Here is a 27,523-nt window from a genome sequence, read left to right on the forward strand (position 1 = left end):
GCCCACAACCTCCGAGAGGAGTTTGAGCAAGTCACTGCTCCTCATGTCCTGCTAGCCTTGCTAGCCTAGCCCTGGTATTACATTACATATGGCCTGACCTCAGTAATGGAATACCTTGCTTCAGTAACCAGAAGCCTCCTGGACCAGGCCTGTCTTCTTTTCCCTCTCTGAAAGCAAATTCTGTGTGTTAGAAAGACACAGTGAGTACTTCAGGTTCAATGGGATGGAAAAGAAGCAGTTTCTCCCTTTTTTCAAAGTATTCGTTCTTAGCTCCAGTGCATCTCTCTCTCTCTCTCTCTCTCTCTCTCTCTCTCTCTCTCTCTCTCTCTCTCTCTCTCTCTCTCTCTCTCTCTCTCTCTCTCTCTCTCCTCTCTCTCTCTCTCTCTCCCCTCTCTCTCTGTCTCTCTCTCTCTCTATCCCTTTTTTTTCTTTCCTGGTTCTGTTTTTTTTTGTTCCACTGTGTATTGAAAATGCATACAGCGTCCTTCCTGCAAGAACTGTGTGCCGTCGCGGGCCATCTGGGTGTTCCCACATTCCCTTTCTCTGCTGGCATCACGGCAGACATGTTTTTCTGCCTCTCTGTGCTTGGCTTGTGTCGCTCCTGTGCGTCTCATTGCTAATTCATTGCGCGCTCATCAACAATTTAATTGAAAGTGAAGGGAAGAGATGCCATCAGAGCAAACTGGACTAAATGGCAGAGAGAAGCAACAGTCCCTTAAGTATGGCTCATAAATGTTTTTTTTCTTTAAGCAAATAGAGGAAGAGGAAGAGAATAAAGGGAGAGAGAGAGAGAGCGAGAGAGAGAGAGCGAAAACAAACAAATGCCTGTGAATCTGAGGATGGTCTTGTCCTCTGGAGACCAAGAATGTGTGTTGTAGGGCTTGCCTGGGTGGAGAGCCTGTTCAGGACCACTATCACGGCCTATTTCAATCTCAGCTGGATAATGTAATAGTTGTGTGGTGTAATAACAGTGTGTATGGGCCCACTGAGGAGGCCCGCTATATTCTCTGCTCACCTCAACAAGCTTCTGTGGCTGTCTCCGTTGACAGAAAATTGATTTATATTTTTCTACAGTTGGACCACCAAAATGTGAAAGTACTGTAAAGTTTCTAGCTCTGTGTGCGTGTGTGTGTGTGCTGTGTGTACGTGAGAGTAAGTATGTGTTGCATGGTTGAGAGGACAGAGAGATAGCTGGGAGAGGGAAGTTGAGGGCGGGAGGGAGGAGGAAGACAGGAGGGAGGGAGGGAATGAAAGAGGGAAGAGGCAAGGATGGAGGGAGTAGCGGGAGAAAGGGATGGGGGGAGGAGAGGAGCCCACATGCTGTTTTGGCCAAGTAAGCAGAGAAATACCAGCTCATGCAATGTAATCCTTAACCTCCCTCAAGGTATGAGAGAGTATCTGAGAAAGAGAGAGAGAGAGGAATAAATAAAGAGGAAGAATAGAGTATGCAGTTTGGCATCTGATCATTAATCATTCATGCAGCAGGCTTCGGCTAGGTGGGGGTTAGCAGGGGGTCAGGAGGGGGCCAGGAGGATGCTAGGTGGGGGTTAGGAGTAGAAAAACGGTCGCATTTTAATTCATAAATAGAATAAAGTTATGGGGCAACCATCTTTCTTTCTCTATCTACACTCTATCTCTCTATCTGCACTCTCTCCCTCTCTGTCATTACTCCATCCATTGGTCCTGGGTGAGTGCTTGGAGAGAGGCCTTAAACATACTGGTATGATCTAAATGATCGAATTTGATACACAGCGGAAGAAGAAAAAGCTTTCTCACACAAACATACTCACAGACACATGTACGCATGCACACTAGTGCGCGCACACACACACACTATTCTGCATGGGATGTAATTACACTCTGAGTAAGACCCTTCTCCTCCAATCGGCCCTCTTCTCTTCAAACCTCTCTCTTTCACTCTCTCTCTCCATCCAAACATAGAGTAGATAGAGAGATGGAGGAGGTTCTGTCTGCTGTTGTGGTGTCCTTACCTGGATGAGAATGCTGGAGGAATCCTGGTTCAATGCAGATGGTATTGCAGGTCTGGGGATCTGAACAGTGTTACATGTCAATCACGCCAAGCTGGGTATTCCCTGAATGTGTGTGTGTGTGATACTAATGGTGAGCAATCTCAGGACAGTCATTATCTCTCTCTCATACAGTACCAAGTAGACAACATCATTTCACCACATGACAACACCAGTCCAACGTTTTGGTACAACCCGTATAACACAGGCCTCCCTGTGTCCTCGTTCTGCGGTGTCTGGCACCACTTAGCATGTAAACCATGCGCTCACCGCATGCAAAGTGCTGCGCTGTCACGCTTTGATGGCTACAGCCGCCATCGCCGCCACTCCGATCAATATTATAATGAAATGAAGCGTCCTCGACGATCCCCTCGGAGATACGACCACCTCGCCTCGCGTCTCCTCCAAGGACGGGAGGAGTCACATGATCAATACTCAGAAGTCCTTTCACAGGGTCACCCCTTTTTATCCGTCTGAGTTGCCGTGGAGACGGCTGACACGGTTTATTGATCCGTGTCACGTGACGTGTCGCATGCAGCGCACATACGTGCAAAAAGGCAACAACAACAACAAAAAGAAAAACGGTCAATGAGCCTGTGACACAAAGGGAGGATCAGCTTTGTTGTAGTCATGTCAGTGTATGTCATGCATGTACATAGAGAGAGCAACCATCAGCCCATCCAGCCCCTTACATTTCAGAGCAGGCATAATAACCAGTCCATCACCCCTGGTCGGCGCAGCCAGCTATGTGGCCCTGTTCCTCTGTGAGAGCACGCAGGTCCAGCCTGGTCTGGAGAACAGGGGGGGGTGTGCTCTGCCCTCATCCCATCAGGATCACAGAGGCTGGCGCCCGGCGAGCCTTAGTGGCCCGTAATCCACCGCTCACATGCCTCCGAGGAAGAGAGGAAGAGAGGAAGAGAGGAAGAGAGGAAGAGAGGAGGCGACGGGCCGTTTGGACCGCCGACATTTCATAGATGTCGGATTGCTTCTCTGATGGCTGCCGTTATATCTGTACATTGACGTCTTTAGCCTTAGGCAGACTCTGGAAAAGGTTGGAGCTCTTTTGATTTGACACACGCGCACACACACACATACACACAAACACACAGACACGTGTGCCTGCATACTGGCAATTATTTTGATAACAAACTACTTCAGTGATGGGTGTTTTTATAGTCTTGTGGCTTGCCGTGTCATTTAACTGGATACTGACTGGTCCGGTTCAGTTCTCTCTGCCTCTCCCCCTGACACACAAACACACACACACACATACATTCTCACACTTTCTTTTCACCTCTCCTCCCTCCCCCTCGTCTCCCTCTCCCCTATACTACACCTCACACTTCCTGGTCATGAGGGGGGGGGGGGGAGGCAGTAGGGAGATGGATGTCGGAGGTAGATGAGAGGAGCTCTCTCTGAGTGACAGGGTGTGAAGAAGGCGAGCGACACAGTCCTGAGTGAAGGAGAGGTGGCAATGTGCAAGGGCACCGTTCGAAAACATCCATCAGTCCGTCGCCGTGGTTGCTTGTATGCATGTGGCGTGTGGCGCGGGGCTCTTTCGGCCGTGTGCTGAGCACGTGGGGGAACTTTGATTGGCACGGTGGAGAAAGGACACGGCAGCCTGTCATCCATTAGTAGAGTCTCAGGATATCAGTCACTGGCTGCAAGACCTTGGCCCCTCCTCCTTCCACCTAGCCCCGCCCCCCACCATCTGTCTCTTCCTCTCCTCCTGCAGGTGCAGACACATACCGAGCCTCACACGCATGTGAATTCATTCTATTTCATGCTTTGAAGTTAGGACTTTCACCTTTTTTTAGGCTTACGGCAGTCAGGGGCAAACAGTCTTCGATGCTCTATGACGTCATATTCCATGTTCCGTCATATAACTTGGCCTCAGGTTTATGAAAAGCTTCCCAACTGAAATTTCGACGGCACCAGATCTCCACCTCCCCTCCACAAGATTACATCTGTGAAGTGCTGAACAGGCTACCTTTCCACCTTTTGCTGTGCTAATGAGCACAGCATGTGGTCCGCTCCACGTCCTCCATCTCCCCACCCCGCCCCCCACCTCTTCTCTCCCAGCCGTCCCTGCCTCTGGCTCCCTCATCGGGCTCCCTTGCTGGGCGCCAAATGCCGCTGGTGAATATTGAATGAGGCTAGACCACCTCTCAGCTTCCTGATCAACAGGCCTGCCATTAGTTCACTCTGCAAGGGGCTCGAGGAGTCAGCCTGGGAGGAGGAAGACATCCATTATTGATTCATCAGGAAGGATGATTTCTATGGACTGGCTGGTGTGTTAGCACCTAAGTCTAAACAGATTGGGTAAGGGTGTGTTTGGATGTAATGATGAAACTCATTCATGATTCAACTTTAACATCTTGATTTACCCTGCAGCACAGTGAGCCTGGAAATTGTTTACCCAGTGTGCACTTTACTCAACAAATGCATGTTCACTCCTCATAAATCGCCCTCTTTACAAGCGATGACACAGATGGCTTCACAGATTCCCATAGAACTGCACCTAAACCAATGTAAAACCCTCAAGGATGACAAGACAAAACTCCCAGGAAAAAGTTAAGATAGCTTGGGAGGAGTAATTCAGTGAGGGATCCGCTCCTCCAGAGACATGTATTTTGCATTCAGTTTAAAAGGAAATGACAGGTACAGGAATGTCTCCCCCTGCCCAGCACCTGACCAATCCAAAGCCAGACATAACTTGGTAGTTGTTCCAGAGTGCTGACAATAGGAAATAAAGGGAGAAAAGTTAATTAAATCTTAAATGTTGGCTATGTATGTATTTCCTTGATAGTATTTCAGTTGGTGTGATAATTAAGTTACTGTGTAGTGACACCGACATTCGGTGATTTGTCACTGTCTTTGACCTCAGGGGTCACCTGATCATGATATCCCATCAAACCTTGCGGCGTCACATGAGAATGCTTTTTTGTTTATTTTCTTTTATTTATTATAGAAAATCAATTTCAGTATTAATTTTTTGGGACTACTTTGTATGTATCATCTTGGGTAAATATGGTAACAATACACTGGTGCAATATCCAACATTACCTTTCAGCATGCATTTTAAGTAGTTATGGATTGTTGGTGTATGTGCAGTATCGCATATGCTGTGTGTCCATCTAATTTATGGATTAATCAATATTTGATGGTGGGTCTTGTGCAGTGTGGGTAACTGGTTTCCAAGCACTCTGGTATTGAATAAATTGTAAATAAAGGTGCTCTAAAATCCACACTACCTACCTGAGGTAACAACAAAGAATTTGAGTTGGTGCTCATTTTGCAGTGTATTGTACATACAACTCCCCAAATCCACATACTTCAGAGTCCACAATTCCCGATCCAAAAACGAGCAACAGGCAGGCTGTTTTTCAAGGTTTCCAATTTTCCAAACTTTTTTCATTCTCAAGTATTTATCTTAGCAATGAAGGAGATTGTAGAATTGGCAGTACTTATCAAAACAGTGCAATCAAAGAAAATGGTTTCACTAAGACAATAATGGCAGTTTGAAAGGATGACTGTGTCATTTCATCCAACGATACTGTACACAAGGAATAGGTTGGCTCATTGTTAGTCCATGGTGTCTCTGCCTCAGAAGATGCTAAGCTGACTCATCGATACGTTGCCTCAGCAAAGTGGAATTGACTCGACAACTTTCTAATGACAATGAAACTCCTCTCTATAGGCTCTCACACCTGCAAGAGCTCGACTCGGTGTCAGAGGATCTGATAGAGCAGACGTCAGCTAGCCACAGCATGCAGTGCTCCTGCTAATCTTCAGGAGCCACCTTGTCATCTGTCTCACAAAAAATCTTTTTCACGCTCTCCCTTTCTCCTTTTTTTCCGTCTGTTGGCCTCATTCCCTCTCTTTTCTGCATAAACATGTCTGGTGTCTGTTTGGATAAGCGAGGTGAAGAGGGGGAAGGAGTCTGGCTTTGTGCACGGTCAAAATGGAGGCTGATAAGCCCTGTGTAGGGAAAGTCATCTTAGTGATTCACCTGGATATTGGCTAAGGCTCCATGGCACTGTGGAGCTGAACAGACCCAGTTCTATTACCAGCGCTCCTGTGACCTTGCAGTAAGCTGGGAGAGAGCCAGCCCATCTCTGCAGTTCTAATTACCTGTGTGTGTGTGTGTGTGCGTTTGTGTGCGCGCGTGTGTGTGTGTCTATGAGAACAAGACAAAGATGGAGATTTTGCCAGTGCATAGTGGTCCATAAAAGGCCATTTCATTTGAATAGCCCATTCTAAGTCCTTCTTACATAAGACAGTGCTCTGAGATGTGTGTGATATCAGAGCTATTTTCAGTCTTCCCTTTTGAATAACGCTCTCCAGTTTAAAATAGGGACTGGATCTGTCAGCAAACTAGATGAGAAGTCTTTCTTCTTCCTCCTCCTCTCGTCCATGTGTTCTTTCCAGATGGGGCAGCAGTATCTCACGTGGACTGGATCTGGAGATAGAAGCCACACTGATTCATTTGGTCAAATAAAACGATGCATTTCCTCAGAACCCCAAGCCCACCTGCACAGAGACATGAACTGCAAAGATAAACTTGGCCTTGCCGATCCCTTCCCTTCCTGCTCTTTGTGAATCCAATCAAGTAAACCAATAGTATTGAAAAGAGAGAACACTACTTTGACCCAGATTGGGTGGATACTCCACCCCCCACCACCCCCCCCCCTCCCCCCTTGTCTTCTATTGAGCCAGTCGATGCGTTTGGAGGGAAAATACTGGGATCTCATTGGAGGAGCACAAACTTCTCCCAGTGTGGGTTTAGGAAATAGGCTGAGCTAAACGGAGATTAAAACAACAGTCCCTGTAAAGCTCCAAGACTGCTGGGTGATTCTGGATCAAGCAGCAGTCCATAGATAAAGGGTTTCTTCTTCTCTGATGGCTTTAATCCTTGTGCTGTTTCCAGGCCCTCCTGGCTGGTTTGTCAAAATGTTCAAAATGACTCCACCAATGACCCCATTTCAGCTTCCTTTTTCATGAATTTGTTTTGACATCTATTAGATTTTTTTTTGTATCTGGATATTGAAGTGTGGCACTTGGCCCTGCTCCTTGAGCCTCGATCATGCTTCCAGGAAGTCTATACTCACACTCATAGCCTTAATCCGAATTATAATATCCTGCTTTTGATTACTATCACAGTGTCTGTTTAATCTCCCTCTACTCTGTAATTAACCTAGCCTTGATTCATATCACTCATTAACTTTATAACAGATAGGACATACTGAAAATGGAGTGCTTTGACTTACAGCTAAAAGTGCTAACAGAAGCTAGCCCGGCTTAGCCACAATTAGCCTCACTGGTGAGGCCAAACATCTGGAATCCTCTAACCTAAATATTCTTGTCCAAACTGATCAGACTGTAATGAAGTCTGTTTGACAGATTCTTCAGTTTGTCTGAATGGATCAGCCTCGTTGGTTGACTGTGGCTAACGATGCTCTCTCCCTGGTGCCTCTGTGGCCTCTTCAGTCTCATGAACACTGTAGCTGACTGACGCGGTGTGTGCACACCTGCACGTCATGGACGCCCAAACAAATTACTGCTTTTTCTCCCCTGGAGAAAATGACAGCCTACTGGGGGATATGTCGGAGAGAGTGGGACAGTTGATTAGTATGAAAATGAAACAAGTGTGTGTGTGTTTGCACGCGTGTATGTATGTGTGTGTGTGTGTGTGTGTATAAATACAGTAACACATGTGAGTACATAAATGTAAGCTGTTATTTGGGTGTTTGTTATGGTGTTTGGAGGAGGGAGTCATTTCAACATGATCCACTGGTATTAAGTGGTGAAAGGATTTACTCTATATTGTGCATTTGCACACTGCAGCACATCATTCAAGACAATGCAGTGTCTTGTTCTTAGAAAGCTGTGAGTCAGTGACCGCTAACCCAATCATTGGGCTATGCTGAGAGATGATTCTGTCTACTGTGTGCGTGTGCATGCTTGTGTGTCTGTGTGCGCACACTGATGTCTGATCTGATGTCCCTGGGCCAGTGTGCCACTGCAGTCAATGGCAGTGTGACAAGATTAGATCAACAGAGGGCCTCCTATGACATCACACCATTCAGACTGTGCTTCATCCGAGGCTGACATACCCACCACTCACTCCATCCAGGAGCCTGCTCTTCTGTCAAGGTGCTGTGGGGAGGTGTGTTTCGATGTGTGTACTGTCAGAGGACTGGGGCCAGTGAAGCGGCAGGGCTTCCACGCCGTTAGACACCCACGGGAGGACACCAGTAACTGGACACACGAACACTGACAATGGGTCAGTGTCCTGGTTCAATAACAGCCGCTGATGTCGAAATAGGATTTAGCTTGACACATGCAGTACTGGAGCTGTACTGATATTGAGATTGATTGTAAATACCGTGATTGGTGCCCAAGGAGACCAGTAACATCCAAATATTTTGACACCTTAGGCATCAAGTGAAGAAGAAACATCTAGATATCTTTCATGTTTTTTTCCAGGGCACTCAACTTTTCCAGCAGTTTGAAACTGAATTAAGAAATTATGAAGTTTGGAATGTCCAAATACATTTTCCCTCACAAACTTGAATAGATTTAAATGTGCTTAGGTTGCAGTGTTTGAACAGAAGATGTGAAGTGTTTCTGAAATGGTCCTCACATTAATGGTGCGGTTCAGCACATTTTTATTCCGTATTTTTTTGGGGGAAGAAGGAAATGAGCAAAGGCAGAACCTAATCCAAACTAAGTAGCACTGTGAACGACGGAGGGTAATGCTTTTAACTCCTCTATGAAAATGTAATTCTTTCTCTCTCTCTCTCTCTCTCTCTCTCTCTCTCTCTCTCTCTCTCTCTCTCTCTCTCTCTCTCTCTCTCTCCGTATCTCTGTACACACGGTGTATACACATGCATACCATCCCGGTGCATCAAAGTATTCTGGGCGCACACTCACTCTGTGAAGATTTGTTAAGGTCTTGGATTCTTTGGGCTGTCACTCACCAGGCATGTGTAGCTCCAGTACCTTTGGTCAGTCAAGGTACTGAGGTGAGTCTGGTCAGTCAGGGTACTGTGGTCAGTCTGGTCAGTCAGGGTACTGTGGTCAGTCTGGTCAGTCAGTGTACTGTTATCTCTCTGTGGACATGTAAGGTTCACTGGTTTGGGGTGTTGATTTGTTCACACCCTGAGACTGGACAGTGTGTGTGTGTGTGTGTGTGAGATGGCTTGTTTCCATTTCTCATTCCTTTAACTTAGCAGTGCATTAGATTAATGTTAAACATACACATTACACAATCCATCATCCAAACGGCCAAGTCATTAAGATATCAACCAATAGCAGTTTGAGAGTACTGTATGTAACGTCTACATGTCCTCCTCTGTCTCTCCAGCTGTCGTTCGCGGCGACGACTCCAGTTCTGGCCGACAAGAAGAAATACCCCAACTTCTTCCGGACAGTTCCGTCAGACAACGCCGTGAACCCAGCAGTGGTGAAGTTCCTAAACTTCTACAACTGGAGCCGCGTGGGGACCCTGACCCAGGACGTGCAGCGCTTCTCAGAGGTCAGTCTGGACCGGGCAGCTGCACACCAGCCCCTGGCTCCGCCCGTAAGAGTCAGGGAGTCAGGTGGCTGAGCGGTGAGGGAATTGGGCTAGTAATCCGAAGGTTGCCAGTTTGATTCCCGGTCATGCCAACTGACGTTGTGTCCTTGGGCAAGGCACTTCACCCTACTTGCCTCGGGGGAATGTCCCTGTACTTACTGTAAGTCGCTCTGGATAAGAGCGTCTGCTAAATGACTAAATGTAAATGTAAGAGACCCTTGTGGGTCAACGTTGAAGCGGCATGCAAATCAGTTCCTGTGTTTATTTTTAGATGTACGTAGAAAAAGATAGCACTGCTGTGGAAGTGTTGCGTCATCTGTCTGACGTTTGAACAGATGCAGTAGAAAAGCAGAGAACGCCTTTGTAAAGCTAGGTATTAGTAATGTTTTGGGAGATTTAAACTATTTCTTTATTTTCTGAGTCCATCTTGTGTTTGATTTTAAGAGGGGTCGTCTTATCTTTAAAAAGATAATACATTTGGGAAGTGGCTTTGACTATTACTATTATGCAAATGACATGATACAGTATCCTGACCACCATGAACCTCTACTGTCGTAGTTAATTGTGCTATGACCATGTCTTCCACAACAGTAGCATAGCTACATTGAAAGACTTACCCCAACCCCTCTACAAACCAGGCCATTGTTATAGAATGGTAATTTAGTTTGCTTCATACATTACAAGCAGCCATTTTTACCGAAATCATTTCAACATACTGTATTGTCTCTTCAATGTATTGTCTCTTGTAGCACATTGAGAATGAATAGCACATCTTATTTCCCTGTGTGCTCACGTCTCTGGGTAGGCACTAAACGTTTGGCAACAGAACATCACTGCGACGCCACAGAGCGCCGGCTTGTATCAGACATATCTAACGTGTGAATCTGAGAACGTATCACTTGTGACTGGAGTGTTTTTTGCGTTTTGGGGCTCAAAAAAAGAAGAAGGAAAAACTGCACATCGTAAATAAGGAGTCTCTCTTTCTTTTTCTCCCTCCCTCTCTTTCTTGCTCTCTCCTCCTCTCTGCGGGTCTCTGGGAAGAAAATCCCTTTATCTCCTTCTTCCTGAAGCCGCCCGGGGGCTTAGAGGGAGAAAGACAGACGGCCTGATTCAATCAACCTGCCACGAGATTGCTCCTTAATCCTGATTTACAAATATGCAAGTGGCACTCTTGCTTGTGCTTGTTTTTCGGGGCTCGTTGGGTAGAGTCTGACACCGTCACACTGATGGAGTGCAGAGGCAGAAGATGGTTGGTGTGATGGATAAACAGGATGCCATTTGGAGCTCATTGTGTCCAGCAAGTCCATGCAGAATAGTTAGTGTGTACTGTAGCTATGATCTATTCTACACTGTGTAGACCAGGCTTCTATTCTGTTCTGTTCTGTTTTGCGATGTTTTCAATTAGATGGTGCTTGGCTAGACACAGTCATGTGATACATGACTGGTACAAACACTGTATGTGTGTGTGCCTGTGCTTCATGTCCATCAAAAACGAACAACAGCCAGTACATTACTAGGGTCCTGGTGATGAATTTAAATCATTCATCAAGGCCACTTCTTTTGAATGTGTCAGTGTGTTTGTGTGTTTGTGTTGACATTCAAGTTCATTCAAGTATACCATCCCCATGTGTGAGTGTGTATGAGTGTGTGTGTGTGCATATATCAGTCCTCGCTCCGCTCCGCAGCTTCCCAAGGAGACGTCCCCTTTAGGCCCGTTACGCCACATTACATAATCCCTGTTCAGGATTCCTGCCACGCACGTTCCGAGTGGGACGATGACCTGGACACACACACACACATACACACAGGTCTATTAATAGACCTGGCCAGCCAGGTGTGATTACAGTAAGGGATTATAATCATCTGCTATGAAAGTCAGGTGTTTAGAGGAGGGCAAGGACAACAGCTAGGCTGGACTAGGATACAAATCGCAGACACACTGCCTACACACACACACACACACACCTTACATTTTTGTCACCAATCTACATTACTGAAATTAGTACACAAACACTCACTAAGGTACACACCCACACACATACCACACACACCTGCTTACTGGCTTGTCATCAGCAGGGATGGCAGCCCACCAGCGTGTTAGCCATCATAGTTAGCATGAGCGGATGACTGCCGTCACAGAATAAACCCAGGGATTAGCATGGCAATATGACGCACAGGCTGGGAAACAGATGTGGCAGGGCACCCTCCCTCCCTCTCTCTCTTTCTCTCTCTCTCTCTCTCTTTCTCTCTCTCTCTCTCTCTCTCTCTCTCTCTCTCTCTCTCTGTCTCTCTCTCTCACACACACACACACACACCCACACACGCACACATGCACATAACTCATTGTTACTCATTGACCCATGCACACAAACCCCAAAACATCTGCTTTCCACACGCACGCACACAATATCACTCACACCACAAACACACACACATACACACACAGCAATTAAGTATTACAGCCAGGACACTATGAAATGGTGTTAATCACTCTGGGTTTCCATGGTGACGTAGTAGTGGAAAAGAGTGTGTCCCACTCACAGTGTTTACTCACTCTTACACAAACAAACACACACACACCCAGCAACTGTGTGTGTGTGGTTTTATTGATGGGTTTATGTGCACCAGAGTTTTTGTTTGTCTGCTCTATAAATATAATCATATTGTGTTGTTAATGTCTCCTTCTAGCACTGATGCATGAAACACTTTTTCCTCATACATTTGACACCTGGTGTGTGTGTGTGTATGTGTGTGAATGTGTGTGTTTCCCTTCGTCAGTATTCACTGCAGTGGCGTGTCTTTGATTCCCAGAGTGCTGCAGACAATGGGGGGGGGGGGGGGGGGGTTCTTGTTACTCAGCAATCTTTCCCTCCCCTCCCTCTAATCTCTCCCTCCATTTGTGTGTTTCCCTCCCTCCTTCCTCTCCCTCACCGTCCTCCCTCCCTCCTCTCCCTCACCGTCCTCCCTCCCTCCTTCCTCTCCCACACCGTCCTCCCTCCCTCCTTCCTCTCCTTCACCGTCCTCCCTCCCTCCTTCCTCTCCTTCACCGTCCTCCCTCCCTCCCTCCTTCCTCTCCCTCACCGTCCTCCCTCCCTCCTTCCTCTCCCTCACCGTCCTACCTCCCTCCTTCCTCTCCCTCACCGTCCTCCCTCCCTCCTTCCTCTCCCTCACCGTCCTCCCTCCCTCCTTCCTCTCCCTCACCGTCCTCCCTCCCTCCCTCCTCTCCCTCACCGTCCTCCCTCCCTCCTTCCTCTCCCACACCGTCCTCCCTCCCTCCTTCCTCTCCTTCACCGTCCTCCCTCCCTCCCTCCTTCCTCTCCCTCACCGTCCTCCCTCCCTCCTTCCTCTCCCTCACCGTCCTACCTCCCTCCTTCCTCTCCCTCACCGTCCTCCCTCCCTCCTTCCTCTCCCTCACCGTCCTCCCTCCCTCCTTCCTCTCCCTCACCGTCCTACCTCCCTCCTTCCTCTCCCTCACCGTCCTCCCTCCCTCCTTCCTCTCCCTCACCGTCCTCCCTCCCTCCTTCCTCTCCCTCACCGTCCTCCCTCCCTCCTTCCTCTCCCTCACCGTCCTCCCTCCCTCCTTCCTCTCTCTCACCGTCCTCCTTCCCTCCCTCCTTCCTCTCCCACACCATCCTCCTTCCCTCCCTCCTTCCTCTCCCTCACCGTCCTCCCTCCCTCCTTCCTCTCCCTCACCATCCTCCCTCCCTCCCGCTGTCTCTTTCCATCCCTATCTTGTTCTGTCTCTTTCCAAATGGTCTTCCTCCTCCTGTTGGTCTTTCCTTCCTTCCTCCCCTCCTTCTCAACACCGTCCCGCCCCTCCTTTCCCTCCCTCCTCCCCCTTTCCGAAGGCTCTCCTTCCCCCAAAATCGGAGAGAACTGAAACCCTCTTGAGAGATGAGCCCACAAGCTTCTCATGCGGAAGTCAGGGGAAGCTTTCTCTGTGTGTGTGTGTGTGTGTGTGTGTGTGTGTGTGTGTGTGTGTGTGCGTGTGTATAGAGTTTCCAGGTTCACCCACAAGTGCACTGTGCTGGCTGTCATCCCTCATCTTTTCCATCATGGAACGTGGGCTCACTCCACCTGGCATGCGCCATCTGATTTCATGACACGCCCCCCTGCCACCCCTCCCCTGGGGGCGTCTGCCTGAGGGCACACGACACAGCATGGAAGGCTGCTGGGATGGAGGGCGGAAAAATACCAAAGGATAATTGTGTTTGTGCGGTTGTGTGTGTGTCGGTGTATTCTTTTATCTTCAACCTAAAGTTGTACACATCCTCCCTCACTCGTCCAGTGTGTTCATATAGTAGATTTCCACATTAACAGTGAGTCGCTGTTCAGTGCAGTTGCCTTCACGGAACAGCTTGCCAGGCTGCTGTGGAGTCTTGTGTCAGAGAGCCAGGAGAGAATCCTCTCCCACTGACACATGTCAATCTGTGATGGAAACCTGGAGACATGTCAGTCAGATTACCTGTCAATCTCTCTCTCTTTTTTTCTTTGTTCCGTGTCACTAGTCTCCCTGCCGTGCTTGCTGTTTATAGGGTCAGCTGACTTTTTTTTGGAGCATCTAAGCAGTAGTTGAACTGGGCCCGTGTCTATTCCCACAATGTTTTGCTATGTCGGCCACACTGAATCATCGCCTTAAATATGGAGAGGTTTGGGAGTCATCAGTTACCGAGAGGCAATTTTCCTCTCTTTATTTTCTAAAGTATTAATTGACAATTGGGCATGGTTTACTGCTGGGTGGGTTTGGGCCAGATTAAGGCAGAAGTATCTGAAGTACAGCCAAGTCTCACCAGGGAAGCATCCCACATGGTGGGCTGCTGCTATTGGCTGCTAACTGACATGCGGGAGAAGGCATTCTAAAGGAAAAAGGGAAGAGTTATTTTCAGGTATTTATTTGTTCTCCCTCCCTCTCTCTTTCTCTCTCTCTCTCTTCCCCTTTGTCTCTTTATTTCTCTCTCTCTCTTTCTCTGTCTCTCTTTCCTTCTCTTTCTCTCTCCCTTGTGCTCTCTTTTCCTCTCTCTCAGGTAAGGAATGACCTGACCAACGAGCTAGAGAAAGCGGACATCCAGATCGCTGACACAGAGAGTTTTTCGAATGACCCCTGTATCAACGTCAAAAAGCTGAAGGTGAGTGTAAAATGTGGGTGTGTGTCGGGAGCCGTGCATCTCATGGTCCCAGAGTGTGTGTTCTTCTCAATTGTGTGTGTTCATCTCAATTAAAGACACAGAGACAAGGAGAGAGAAGCGAGTAAGGAAGCAGGCAGAAAGAGATCAGTGTGTGTGTGTGTGTGTGTGTGTGTGTGTGTGTGTGTGTGTGTGTGTTGTGCGTGTGAGAGAGGGAGACAGCAAGAAGGGAAGAAAAGAAAGAAAGATAAAGCTTTCCCTTCCAAAATATACATCCATCTGAGTGTGTGAAGCTGACATTTTAAGCTGACATATTTTTCCTTGATCAGAGTTGAATATGCAAATGGTTTCCGCGTTTCATGTCTCAGCAGAGCTGCCTTCTCTCTCTAAAACACTGGGTTTGTTTTCCTCTCATCTCTCTCTTTCCGTTGGCCATTCCCCCTGTAACGCCATCAGAAAGGATGAAAGTGTGTGTGTGTGTGTGCGCATGCGTGTGTGTGCAGTCTTGTTTTGACAGTTCGTCTGGGACGGGAAGCGTTTTTGGACCACCTGATGCCTGAATCGCAAATCGAACACACCTGTGCTGTTTGTCGTGTTGTTGTTGTGTCTGATGTCCTGTTCTGTTCTTTTCCGTTGTGTTTTGTAGTGTCTCGCCGTATCCTGCGGCATTCTTTGCTGGCCTGAGATGCTCTGTTACGTTTTCTAGTAGTAGCGCACTACAGTCAAGCGCTGTCCATGGTGCTGACCCAGCCCTACTGCTGGAGAGCTTCAGCACACAGTCATCTCTACTATCACATTTCTGTCCTCTCTCTCTCTCTCTCTCTCTCTCTCTCTCTCTCTCTCTCTCTCTCTCTCTCTCTCTCTCTCTCTCTCTCTCTCTCTCTCTTTGCCTGTCTCTCTCACTGGATATTTAACACAGTGTGACCCACACCAATCCACACACACGCAGCCCCATTCTGTACGTCTGAATATGATGTACTACACAGTCGCAGCTCCCGTCCCCATCCCAGCAGTGCCCTCTTCATTGCGTGGTTATTGATCCTCCGGTTGCCACAGCTCTGCTGCGCTGTGCTGCGTTTTCCTGGCCGGCCCTTCCTTCTGATGGAGCGCCTCTGCTCCCCCAAATCCCATAATAGCGTAAAGCCTCAGCATGGGCTCTGCACTGCAAAACCTCGTGCGTGCGCGCACACACACACACCACACCGAGAAACACACCCACGCCTACACATTGACCCACACACACATGCCACTCATAAAGACACACAGAAACACACACAGCAAACATGGGTACAGACACGGCAAACATAGACACACACACACATACACATCTATCTTAAATGGATGGGCAAATCCCATACACACATGGTGTGTAGTCATTAAACACATATAACAACACAATACAAATTGAAAGAAATGAAAATCCTGTTAGAGAGGTGTTGAGTGAACTGCTTCTTTAACCCCTCAGCCTGCTGCTGTAGATAAGTTTATGAGAGGGACTATTACAACTATAATGTCTACCTAGTTTCCATTCGACAGGCTGGACAGCCTGGCCATTAGACAGAGCAGTAAAGTATGTATTAGCCACACAGTAATCATTACAACCAGATGGGACTAGTTTAGTGGGTAGGACAACACACACTGACCAGTCAATAAATCACTCTTACACGCTTATAAACTGCTCTCCTTTGTGTGTGTGTGTGTGTGTGTGTTTTTGTGTGTGTCTTTGCACGTATGTGTGTGTCCTTGTGTGTGTACGTGTCCTTGTCTGTGGTATTGTGTACTGTATGTGTGTGAATGTGATCTGTGTTTGTGTGTATGTGTGTCCTTGTCTGTGTTTGTGTGTGTGTATCGGTGTGTGAGGAGCTCTAATCAACCCCATTCTGGTAACGAGACACCTCATGGCGTATTAAGTGGGCAGGCATTACCCTTCCATCTAAATCAACAGAGGACATCCCCAGCAGTACTGTCTGTAGGGAGCAGGGGTGCTCTACCCAGTGGATACATGAAGCCTGGACTATACACACCACACACACTCCCCCTCCTCAAACCACACACACACACACCCTATACAACCCCCCACCACCCTAAACCACACACACAGCCCCATCACACACCACACACACACACCCTAAACAACCCCCTCCCCCCCACCACCACCCTAAACCACCCACACAGCCCCATCACACACCACACACACCACACAAAGACCCTTGAAGGGCCAGCAGGGATTGGGGGCTCTTATGTCCCATGGCCCTGCTAGAGGGCCTGGGGGCAAGAGCTGGTGCTCCTGGGGGAACAGGGCACTGTTGACAACCACTACACACACAAAAGGCCCCCTTAAATGCCCCAGCATGCTGTCTGGCTCTCACAAGGAGCCCGCCACCCGCCAAAGATTTCTGGGATGGAATGGATGTTTTGATTGGGGTTTTTGTGGTGATGGAAGGAGACGCAGGTGGGGGACCACACACCATGCCGGCGTGGAGTGGGGCACAGGGTCTTTGTGCTGAAAGGAAGTTGCTGTATTTATCCTGTTTCCTCTGGTTTCAGAAAAATGTTTGTTTGTTGAGGAAGTGTCTGTGTGTGAGTTGTTTTACAACTGGAGTCCGCATCCAAACCCTGAAACAATTGAGTCGTTTTTTTTTCCGTCATCAAATCGTTTCAGGGAAGATGTGAAACTGTCACGAGCGGAACCGTAATCCTTTCTTGGATAAATCCGTCCAATCACCTCTGGGTATTTGGATGATTGGGTGACCATGGTTGGCAGTTGTGTCCTGATCAACATGACATGTGACACGTACAAAATCCGGGATTGGCCAGGCTGTAATGCTTGATTGACCTTAAGCCATCTAGCCATCAAATCAGCCTTTGATTTGCATAGGGCATGCTGTGGCAATGACAGCTACCACTGCTGTAGAAGCAGGTCAGACTTCTAAATTACTAAATGTATCATGCAGATAAAATGTTGACATATGTTCATAAATTGATTGATATGAGATCAATCTTCTTTCAATTCTACTTTAGAATACTTCCTTCGTAGTTTTGATGATTAATCTTCTTCTTTACTCAGTGCAACCTGACGATATTTACCTCTGATTTGGTACATTAAGGCTCCGAATTTAAGTCACACAAGGTGACTGTATAGGATCTATTAAACACACAAGCTTTTCTGTACGATCACTCGATCAGTACTTTTAACCCTTGAATCCAAACACAATCTGATGTGAAACACCAAAACAAGACTGTCCTCAAAAAACAACAGTACCCGCTTGATGTTTCAGATGAATTGACGTTTTATTTACCAGTAATGAGCGTGTGCACCTCATTGTGTGCTGGCGTCAAGCCCCACATCCACAGCTTGGTTCAAACGTCCGTAACGACCCGTCGAAGGTAAAGGGTTAGTCCGCTCATTCAAAGCGTTGCCCGAGCTTTAGAAAAGCAGTCAAGAGTGAGACGTGACCTTTGTGTCTTCCTGATCCCGGTCTCGTCTGCCTCTGGCAGTGTGCTGGTGGAGCTTTTTTACATCAGGGAGCTGGACCCGGGTGTCACCCATGAGAAACATCAGAGCGCCATCCATCAAACACTGTTTAAGGTGTACAGCGTGCACACACACACACACACACACAACATGAGAATGAACGCGCACACACACAGAGCGCTCCCTGCTTTGCGGCGGCTATCCCCAAAATGTTTTCCAGCTTGCTGTGACATGTGACTATACACACACACACACTCACGTCGTAACACTCTGTCCCTCCTCTTGTTCCTCCCTCTCCTCAGGACAATGACGTGAGGATCATCATCGGCCAGTTTGACGAGAACCTGGCCTCCAAGGTCTTCTGCTGTGTGAGTGGATTGCCCCCCCCCGACCCCCCCACCCACCCCCCTCCTTTGAAGCGCACCCCAACCAGGGTTATGTCTTGTTAGACTGACTGTGTCTGCAGCCAGTGATGCAGGGTCTGCTGCAGCAGAGAGCCGATTCCTATTGACGTTATTGACCAGAGCCTGAGTGCCTCTGAGGTGTCCTTATGGACACTGTGGCACGCTGACATGGCCACCGCTAATGATTACCACTGAGCGGGTCAGTTATGGGTCTTACAAAGCGTCGATGATGACTTGTGTTTGACAAGGAACAGCTTATGGGCTGCTTTGATGTGGATGTGCTTGTGTGTTTGTGTGTGCGTGTGCGTGCCCGGGAGTGAAAAAGTGAGAGAATGAGATTAGAGTGGGTGTATTATGCCATCTACATGACCACCCAGTATAAAAAGGGTGTTTGTTTACACACACACACACACACACCCACAACAGCTTACACATAACAGTCCAGACTACATAGTTTCATGTAGCCTCTGACACAGTAATCCCCCGTTCTCCCCAGGCCTACAACCTGAACATGTATGGCAGTAAGTACCAGTGGATCATCCCAGGCTGGTACCAGGGCAACTGGTGGGAGCAGGCTAACTCCACCAACTGCACCACCCGCAAGCTGCTGACTGCCATGGAGGGCTACATCAGCGTGGACTTTGAACCACTCAGCGCCAGGCAGGTCAAGGGCATCTCTGGGAGGGTGAGTGTCCCGCACACACCCACACCCACACCCACACACACACACACACACACACACACACACTGCACTTACACACTCACTTGGGCACACAGAGGCATACACACACTCACATGCTAAACCCTGGCGCACACAGACACAGTTCCATCCAGTAATCCGAGCTTTTTGCCTCCCCGCCCCTCCCACCTCATTCCCAGACCCCAAAGGAGTACGCCAGCGAGTATGAGGGGGAGCTGCGTCAGAAGGGGGTGGAGGCCAGCAAGTTCCACGGCTTCGCCTACGACGGGATCTGGGTGATCGCCAAGACTCTGACCCGGGTCATGCAGCTGCTCAGGCACAAGCAGCACCACGACCTCCACCACAACTTCACCGTGGACGACCACGAGGTGGGCAAGATGGTGCTGGACGTCATGAATGAGACCAACTTCTTCGGTGTGACGGTGAGTTTGGCGGTTCACTCGACTAGCTCCTGAGAAAAAGGATTTGGGGTCCCGTGAACTCCACGCGTCTCGATCATGATGCCAGTGAACCCTCCAATGGCTTCCCGTCTCTGACTGGGAAAAATGGTTTGTCCTTATTAGACGACCAACGCACACACACACAAACAGCCTTCAGCACACCCGAAAAGTCCCAAGTCCTACATGGAGAGCCTGTGATGCAGCACTGGGCCTCCAGGAGCGTTAAGCCTGTTTGAGGTCAGGCCTGTTACGAGGCGGGTCTCTACCCAGGATCCTGGCGTCAAACCTGGGCAGACCTTTAACAGCAGCTGGTGCCCTCCACACTCTCACTGTTATGACATCCTGACTCAATGACACACACATGCACATGAATACACACACAGTTCTTCACCTCAGGTCATGCACAGATACACTTGTGCTAAAGAAAGTGTTAATTAGGCTGCTTAATGCAACATCTCATGCAGCATCTCTCAGAAGCTAGGCTGGTGCGCGTGCGTGTGTGTGTGTGTGTGTGTGTGTGTGTGTGTGTGTGTGTGTGTGTGTGTACAGTAAGTATGTATTGTAGTGAAACAACCATGGACCACTTATAGGATTAAACAAGCCGGTTGATTGGTTAGTTGTCTTTATCATGCTAGGAAGACTGAGGATGGCCAGACCTACTGTACTGTCTCTATAATAGCTGTCTACAATAGCTTGATTCACCTTCTACTGGATGGTAAATGCACACTGGTAATCTTGTGGGTTTTGTTGTTTCTGCTGAATCTCAAAGACAGAAAGCATTTGCATTGTTCCCCTGCTGTCTTGAAAAAGCTTGTTTCATGAAAAATGTAAACACAGTTCTACCAACATGTGTCAAGGGAGTAGAGAGAAGGAAAAGGTTTTAAGATTCAACATGATCACCAATTAAACACTGTTTTTATAGGAAGTTTAATCCATACTTAAAATGATTTATTACATTTTGGCAAGTTTGTTTAATGATTTAGTATTTGTTGACTGTTCTTCTAGCTACACAGCATCTGTAGACAGCATAGAAACTTAGACAAACGAAAGCACGGAGGGTGTGCGTGTGTCTGCAGTGTGGGCTGTGTCTCGACTGTTACCAGTGCATTGGTATCATTGTGGAGAGTCTGACAGCTTGGATCACTGCCTCAGGGTAGAAACCTTGCAGGACAGAGGTGTGAGGTAAGTGTGTCCACAGGTGTCCATATGTGCTTGCAAAGGAATGTTCCTGCAATGTTGTGCTTGTGTGCAGTTTGAGTTGTTTGTGTGTGGGAGGGGAACATTCATCACACATGGCTGCTCCTGCTGATCCCTCTGGTGCGCTATTCACACCTGGAGCCCCCACACACAAACATGCACACACACACGCATTCAAACACACATACCTACGTAGACCTACCTTCTCTCCCACCCCTGTCACCTCCAGACACAAAGTAATGTGGCAGCTCACACAAGGTGATGTTCCAGCATATCTCCATCATCAGGGAGGTGAGCTGGGTCTAAGACCCCTCGACGGGACTGCTAGTCCGGGACAAGTCTTTGCCGAAGGGCCCCGGAATCATTTCTCCTGGTGTCTGTGTGGATATACATGAGTGTGAATTGAGACAGGGGAATACTTCAAAGCCTCTTTGTGTGTGAGTGTGTGTGTGTGTGTGAGGGGGGGGGGGGGGGACAGGGCCGTAACGGTCTCTTGAGTCTCCCTGCTGTCCCCCACCACCCTCGGCGTGGGTTTAATCAGCGCCATGCTAATACCAGGCTCACCCTCACCTGGCCATGGCATCCCTAAACCCACTTAATATTTAATCAGAGAGAGGAGACAAGCAGATGGCGGGCTGAATTAATTAAACAGACTCACCAAATGAAGAGAGAGAGAGAGAGAGAAGGGAAGGGGGGAGCGAGGGGAAAAGAGCGAGTGAAAGATAGAAAGGAAGAAAGGCGGTGTGTTGACAAGACTCATTTCCTCTTGAAAGGGTATGAATATCATGAATGCTAGAGGCTGGGGGTGATGGTGGCTGGACTGTGGCGAGGAGCTTCCTCAATGAGGACTGATCACCTCTGGAGATGACATCAAAGACACTGAAGCCAGTCTACCTCCCCCCACCACACACACACACACACACCCCAACGCACTCCACCTCCATTTTCCAAAGTTGCCACTCCCACTTAAAGAAATTGCCTGTAGGGGTGGGGGATGGAAGGGGGGGGGGGCGGTGAGGGGGTTTGCGATAAGTGTCCCGACGCAGCAGAACACCCCCCCAACCACACACACACCCCCATGTGAAGGATATTAACGGATGGGTCTGCCGGACGTTAATGTTGTCTCTCCCCGGTAAACTGATCGATTCTTGCCTTCTAACTGATGTGATAAGCGGGCAGGCAGGTGCCAGAAGAACGCCACAATGCTGCTCACGTAGACGGATGTCTGCCAACAGTCTCTGTCAGGCCAAGACTAACACACAACCTGAAGAGAGCCACTCTGACAGCAAGCCCCTGTTCAGCACTACTGTCGAACCACACCCTCTTTTACTCTCTTGGTTAAAACTCAATCAGATTTGATGGATGTTTTTTAGGACATTTGCCTCTCAACATATGAAATGCTAACTTGTTTTGTCCCGGTCAGTTGTGAAAGTTGACTTTGGGTGTTAAAGGACATTGCACTTTTGGGACTCACTTTTGATTGTATTAGTGTGAAATGTGCTTTGACGTTGTTTTTCTCTTGTCTTTGTCTTTGTCTTCCGTCCCTCCAGGGTCAGGTCATGTTCCGGAACGGCGAGAGGATGGGCACCATCAAGTTCACGCAGTTCCAAGGTACGGCCATGACACTTTATATGAGCTACTGCTGAATTGCCCGACTGCCACGGTATCGTTTGCATTGGGATTGCACACAAGGGTGTGATGGGTACTGTAGTTTTAAGATCCTGTGCTCTGTAGCGTCAGCCAACCAGTGTTTGTTTACAGCAGGTTCAGCAGAGTGAGTGTGGGTGGGGGGCGGGGGGGGGGGGTTGGGGGCACACCAGAGATGGTATCTTGATTCAGGGGATAGGATTCCCCAGGGACCCCCACCCCCCATGCCCCCTTCCCTCCGTACTAAACTGTTTCTATTAGTCCCCTCTCTCCCCCTCCTGTCTTATCTACCCCACTGCACACACTGCCCCTAGCTGCTTACATCACCGTGTGTGTGTGTGTTTCTGAAAGGTGTCTGTGTGTTTCTCTGTGTGTTTGAGAGGTAAGCGCCTGTCTGTGTTTGCTTGTGGGTTTGAACCCTGAGGACAGGAAGACCTGTTTGACTGGGAGGTGACGTTGTCTGTCTCTTTGAAGGGAGGCATGGCTAAGCAGAGAAGGGCTTGTTATATCAGGTCCCCTGTGGAGAGGGGGCCATTGCTGCTGTACCGGGACAGGAGTCACATGGAGTCCCTGTTAGCCCCAGGCATATTCACCCCCCCCCCACTTCTCCCTTTTTACTTGTTAGTCTCTCTTTTATCCACCCTTTCTCTCTCTCTCTCTCTTTTTCTGTCTCTCTCTCGCCACTCTCTGTCTCCCAACCCCCTCCCTTCTCTGTCTGTCTTTCTCTCTCTCGAAATATCTCACTTTGTGTTTATCCTATAAATCTCTCTCCTCCTCTTCTCTCTCACGCTCACCCCTCTCTCTTTTCATCCTTTCATCTCTAACCATCTTGCGATCTTATGACCTCCCCCTTCTCTCCTCCAAACACGCCGAGAACACTCTCCCTCTGTCTGGCTGAATCTCTCTCTCACTCTCTCACTCTCCCTCCCTCTCCCTCACTCTCTCTCTCTCACTCTCTCTCTCTCCCTCCCTCACTCTCTCACTCTCCCTCCCTCTCTCTCACTCTCTCTCCCTCCCTCACTCTCTCTCCCTCAATCTCCCTCCCTCCCTCACTCTCTCTCCTTCCCTCCCTCACTCTCTCTCCCTCACTCTCTCTCCCCCTCTCTCTCTCTCCCTCACTCTCTTTCCCCCGTCTCTCTCTCCACTTCTCCCTGTCTCTCACTCTCCCCCTCTCTCTCTCTGTCTCCCTCTCCCCCCTCTCTCTCTCTCCCTTCTCTCTGTCTATCTCTCCCCCTCTCTCCCTCTCTTTATCCATCCCTCTCTCTCTGTCTCGCTGCGGGCGATCAGAACTCCAGCGCCCTGTCAGAAGGTCCAGCTCCTCCTGACTGGATGTCCACAGCCCACTGCTCACCTCCCCATGTGTTTCCACATGGGGTTTAAACCTGTGGGATGTCTTTATAGAAATCCAGACGGGAAGCAAACCTTAATGACTCAACGAGGATGCATTTACATCTAGTTTTGTAACGAATCATTTCAGAATAAAAGCCCCATTCTGTCAAATCCATAAAAATAGTTTGGCATGAGGTAGGCGGAGCGGGCCAGCTGGGAATGCTATAACACCAAGGTACTTCCTCCTCCCCATCTGTTACAGCGGTAACTCCTCTTCCGGGCTGCTCATAAGGCTTGAGTTGAATTATTTTTAATGCCGTCAATCGTGTCATTGTCTATGTAGCACCACCTGCATAGACACATCCACCTGGTCTCCTGTCTGTGACCTCCAGGACACGTCTTTCTAATCTAACTGAGCATTCTCAAACCTCTGGTCCTCGGAAACAACAACATAACGTCTGGTTCAGAACGGACAGGAGGTGATTATGAAGTCTGGATCCAGTTCACAGTAATTAGGATGCTAATTGAACAAACAGCCATGAAGTGTTCTCTCCTAAGCCGGACTGAGGGTCATGTTAACGTCCTTGTGGTGCCGCCACAGCCCCAAGGGAGTTGTAGTCTTAATTGTTCAAGTCAGAAAAACTACAAATGAACACAGAGCCAGCCTGGTGTTTTTCGAAAACAGGTTTTATCACTAATTTCCAATGTCAAGACTAATGCTACTCAGGAGTTCACTGGGGTTGACTTGTGTAAAAGCCATAACTGATAACTGATATAAAGAGTTAGTTTGTTGCTGCTCCTGTTTGTTTGTGTGAATGTGCGTGTTTCGAAGGAGAGAAGAGAGAGAGAGAGAGAGAGAGAGAGAGAGAGAGAGAGAGAGAGAGAGAGAGAGAGAGAGAGAGAGAGAGAGAGAGAGAGAGAGAGAGAGAGAGAGAGAGAGAGAGAGAGAGAGAGAGAGAGAGTCCAGCTGAGAATCCATCTTGAGGATTTAAGATGTGGGCTTAGTCTTGCTCCTGAGGAAACATTTGTTTTGACCTGCTTCCATGGATTGGAGATTGAAGGTGAATGAGTGTTTCTCCCTGTTCTGTCAGAAAGTTGTACAGATGAACTACGTATGTGTTGTTTCTGGCGGCGGCCATCTTGTTCCTACTGTACTCACAGTGCAGAGTGTCTCAAACTCCTTGTCGGAGACAAAGGAGCCGTCCAGGCCGAATAGGAAGATGGAGGCGTAGGAGAGCAGTCCCCCTAGGACTCGACTCCACCTCTCCCCATCCCAGTCCCCAGTGAAAGCAGAGAGTGAGCGAGTGTCTTTATGAGGGACAGAGTGATGGGAGAAGGCTGGATGTCTGGGTCAATACTATTGCAGTATTACACATGCGGGACCAGAAGCTGCATTTAAGACACCTCCGATAGGAAATCAGCTCTGTTAGAATAGCCCTCCTGAGAGACACATTTGGGTTATAAGCCCAGGATATATTGCCATTTAAACTCATTTCCTGTTCCTATGAAAATGTTAAAGTCGATGTGTATTGCGTTATAAATGCCATGGTGCAAGTGGATTTATTTATCACGTCCCCCTTTCCCTGTCACGGTTCCGTGGTGAGGACCCAGTTTCCTAGGTAGAGTGGGGTTACCTAGAAGCCACTGCCCGCCATTTTGGGTCATAGCCAGTAAACATCCTTTACACTTAGTTGTACACATGGTACACACAAAGGTACCCATAAACTGTCACTGTAACTAACTTTTATGTGTGTGTGTGTCTGTGTCCTACAGAGGGCCAGGAGGTTAAGGTCGGAGAATACAATGCCATTGCAGATGTACTGGATCTCATCAACAATACTATCAAGTTCCAAGGTACGTATGTGCGAGAGAGAAGATGGTGTTTAGTCTTACGTCACTCGAGCTCACACGCAACGTGAGCAAAATGTGTGTATACTAGTCTGTCAGTGTATGTGGGCGGTGTTCACCTCGTTTCACTCTGACTCTCTCCCCCCTCCTGCCTGGAAAGACACACACACATACATGCACACTCACACTATTGGACATTTTTCAGCAGGAACCCTGGTTTCTGTGTCCGGTGAGGTGAAGTGTGTAAAGTGAACCATGGAAATCGATGTTCTCACCGGCAGAGGATGGGGGGCACACAGGGCACCTCAGGAGTGCATGCTATCTGACCAACACCCTGTGTACCTCCTCCTCCTCCCACCCTCTACCTCCTCCCCCTCTACCTCTTCCTCCTCCCCTCCTCCTCCTCTTCCTGTACCTCCTCCTCCCCCCAACCTCTTCCTCCTCCCCCTCTACCTCTTCCTCCTCCCCTCCTCCTCCTCTTCCTGTCCCTCCTGCTCCCCCCTCCTCCTCTACCTCCCCGCCTACCCCTTCCCCCTCCTCTTTGTTCTCAGGTGTGGAACCCCCTAAGGACCGGACGTTCGTGCGCCTGCAGCGGCGTCACATCAATGTGCTGCTCTACAGCATCCTGTCCACCATCACCATCCTGGGCATGCTGATGGCCGGAACCTTCCTCTTCTTCAACATCAAGAACCGCAACCACAGGTCAGTGTGTGTGTGTGTGTGTCTGTGTGGAGGCACCTACAGGTCTGTTTAGGTGAGGGTTGGCGGGTTGGGGGAGGGTGATGCGGGAATTGCTTGGCTAAATCAATTGTCTGACTATGCTTCCCCCCCTCTCCCCCCCCCAGACTGATCAAGATGTCCAGCCCCTATATGAACAACCTGATCATCCTAGGGGGACTGCTCTCCTACGCCTCCATCTTCCTATTCGGCCTGGACGGCTCCTTTGTCTCCGACAAGGAGTTTGAGACACTCTGCACTGTGAGTACAGTAGGAACAAGATGGCCGCCGCCAGAAACAACACATACGTAGTTCATCTGTACAACTTTCTGACAGAACAGCGAGAAACACGGAAAGAAGGGCTAAGAAACTATTGTAGAGTATATTTCGTCCTCGTCACCATTATGTTAAGCTTTTGCTCTCTCCTCTCTCTCTCTCTCTCTCTCTCTCTCTCTCTCTCTCTCTCTCTCTCTCCTCTCTTCTCTCTCTCTCTCTCTCTCTCTCTATCTCCCTCCCTCCCTCCCCTCATCCCCTCCCAGTGCCCCCCCCACCCACCTCCTTCAAGCAGTGAGCGTTTGAACGTGACTATCTAAGCCCCCGCTTTAATTAAAGAGCTTTGATTACAGCGATAACCGTCCTCCGCAGGGAGATCCCTAAATAACGTTAGGCACCACACGACACTGCTCAGACACCAGAGCCAAAATGGCGTCTGCCACATCCAAGAGCCCAGGTGTTGAAGCATCATGTGTGTGTGTTTGTGTGTGTTTGTGTGTGTGTGTGTGTCAGCCACCACTACCGATCAATATGCGCTTTTTTTGTTCTTTTCGTAAGGCAGCTGCAATTTTTTTTTGGCCGTCTCCTGTTTTGTCATTTCTGTCTGCCGCTCTGTGGCTTGGTGTCGAGGTATTGTTTCTGATGACGCACACACACGCACATCAGAATCTGACAATTACCCTGCTAAAAATGAATGATGAGGTGCGATCGCCGGAAGCAGGTAAAGCGAGAGTGGAGGCTTGAAGTTTTCAACAGGCCCCCCC

At 48.7% G+C, this 27,523-nt stretch overlaps 1 protein-coding gene across 1 annotated transcript in view; it reads left to right on the forward strand.

Moving 5' to 3' along the window:
* gabbr2 (gamma-aminobutyric acid (GABA) B receptor, 2) overlaps positions 1–27,523 on the forward strand; it is a 114,874-nt gene that overhangs the window by 50,310 nt on the left and 37,041 nt on the right. The window contains 9 exon segments of the mRNA XM_062487218.1: positions 9,397–9,567; positions 14,631–14,732; positions 18,507–18,572; positions 19,105–19,293; positions 19,488–19,730; positions 22,496–22,556; positions 25,695–25,775; positions 26,321–26,471; positions 26,615–26,747. Of these exon segments, the coding sequence (XP_062343202.1) occupies positions 9,397–9,567; positions 14,631–14,732; positions 18,507–18,572; positions 19,105–19,293; positions 19,488–19,730; positions 22,496–22,556; positions 25,695–25,775; positions 26,321–26,471; positions 26,615–26,747 (1,197 nt within the window).

The sequence above is a fragment of the Osmerus eperlanus genome, chromosome 20 (genome assembly GCF_963692335.1).
Source record: "Osmerus eperlanus chromosome 20, fOsmEpe2.1, whole genome shotgun sequence".
In the NCBI taxonomy this organism is placed as follows: Eukaryota; Metazoa; Chordata; class Actinopteri; order Osmeriformes; family Osmeridae; genus Osmerus; species Osmerus eperlanus.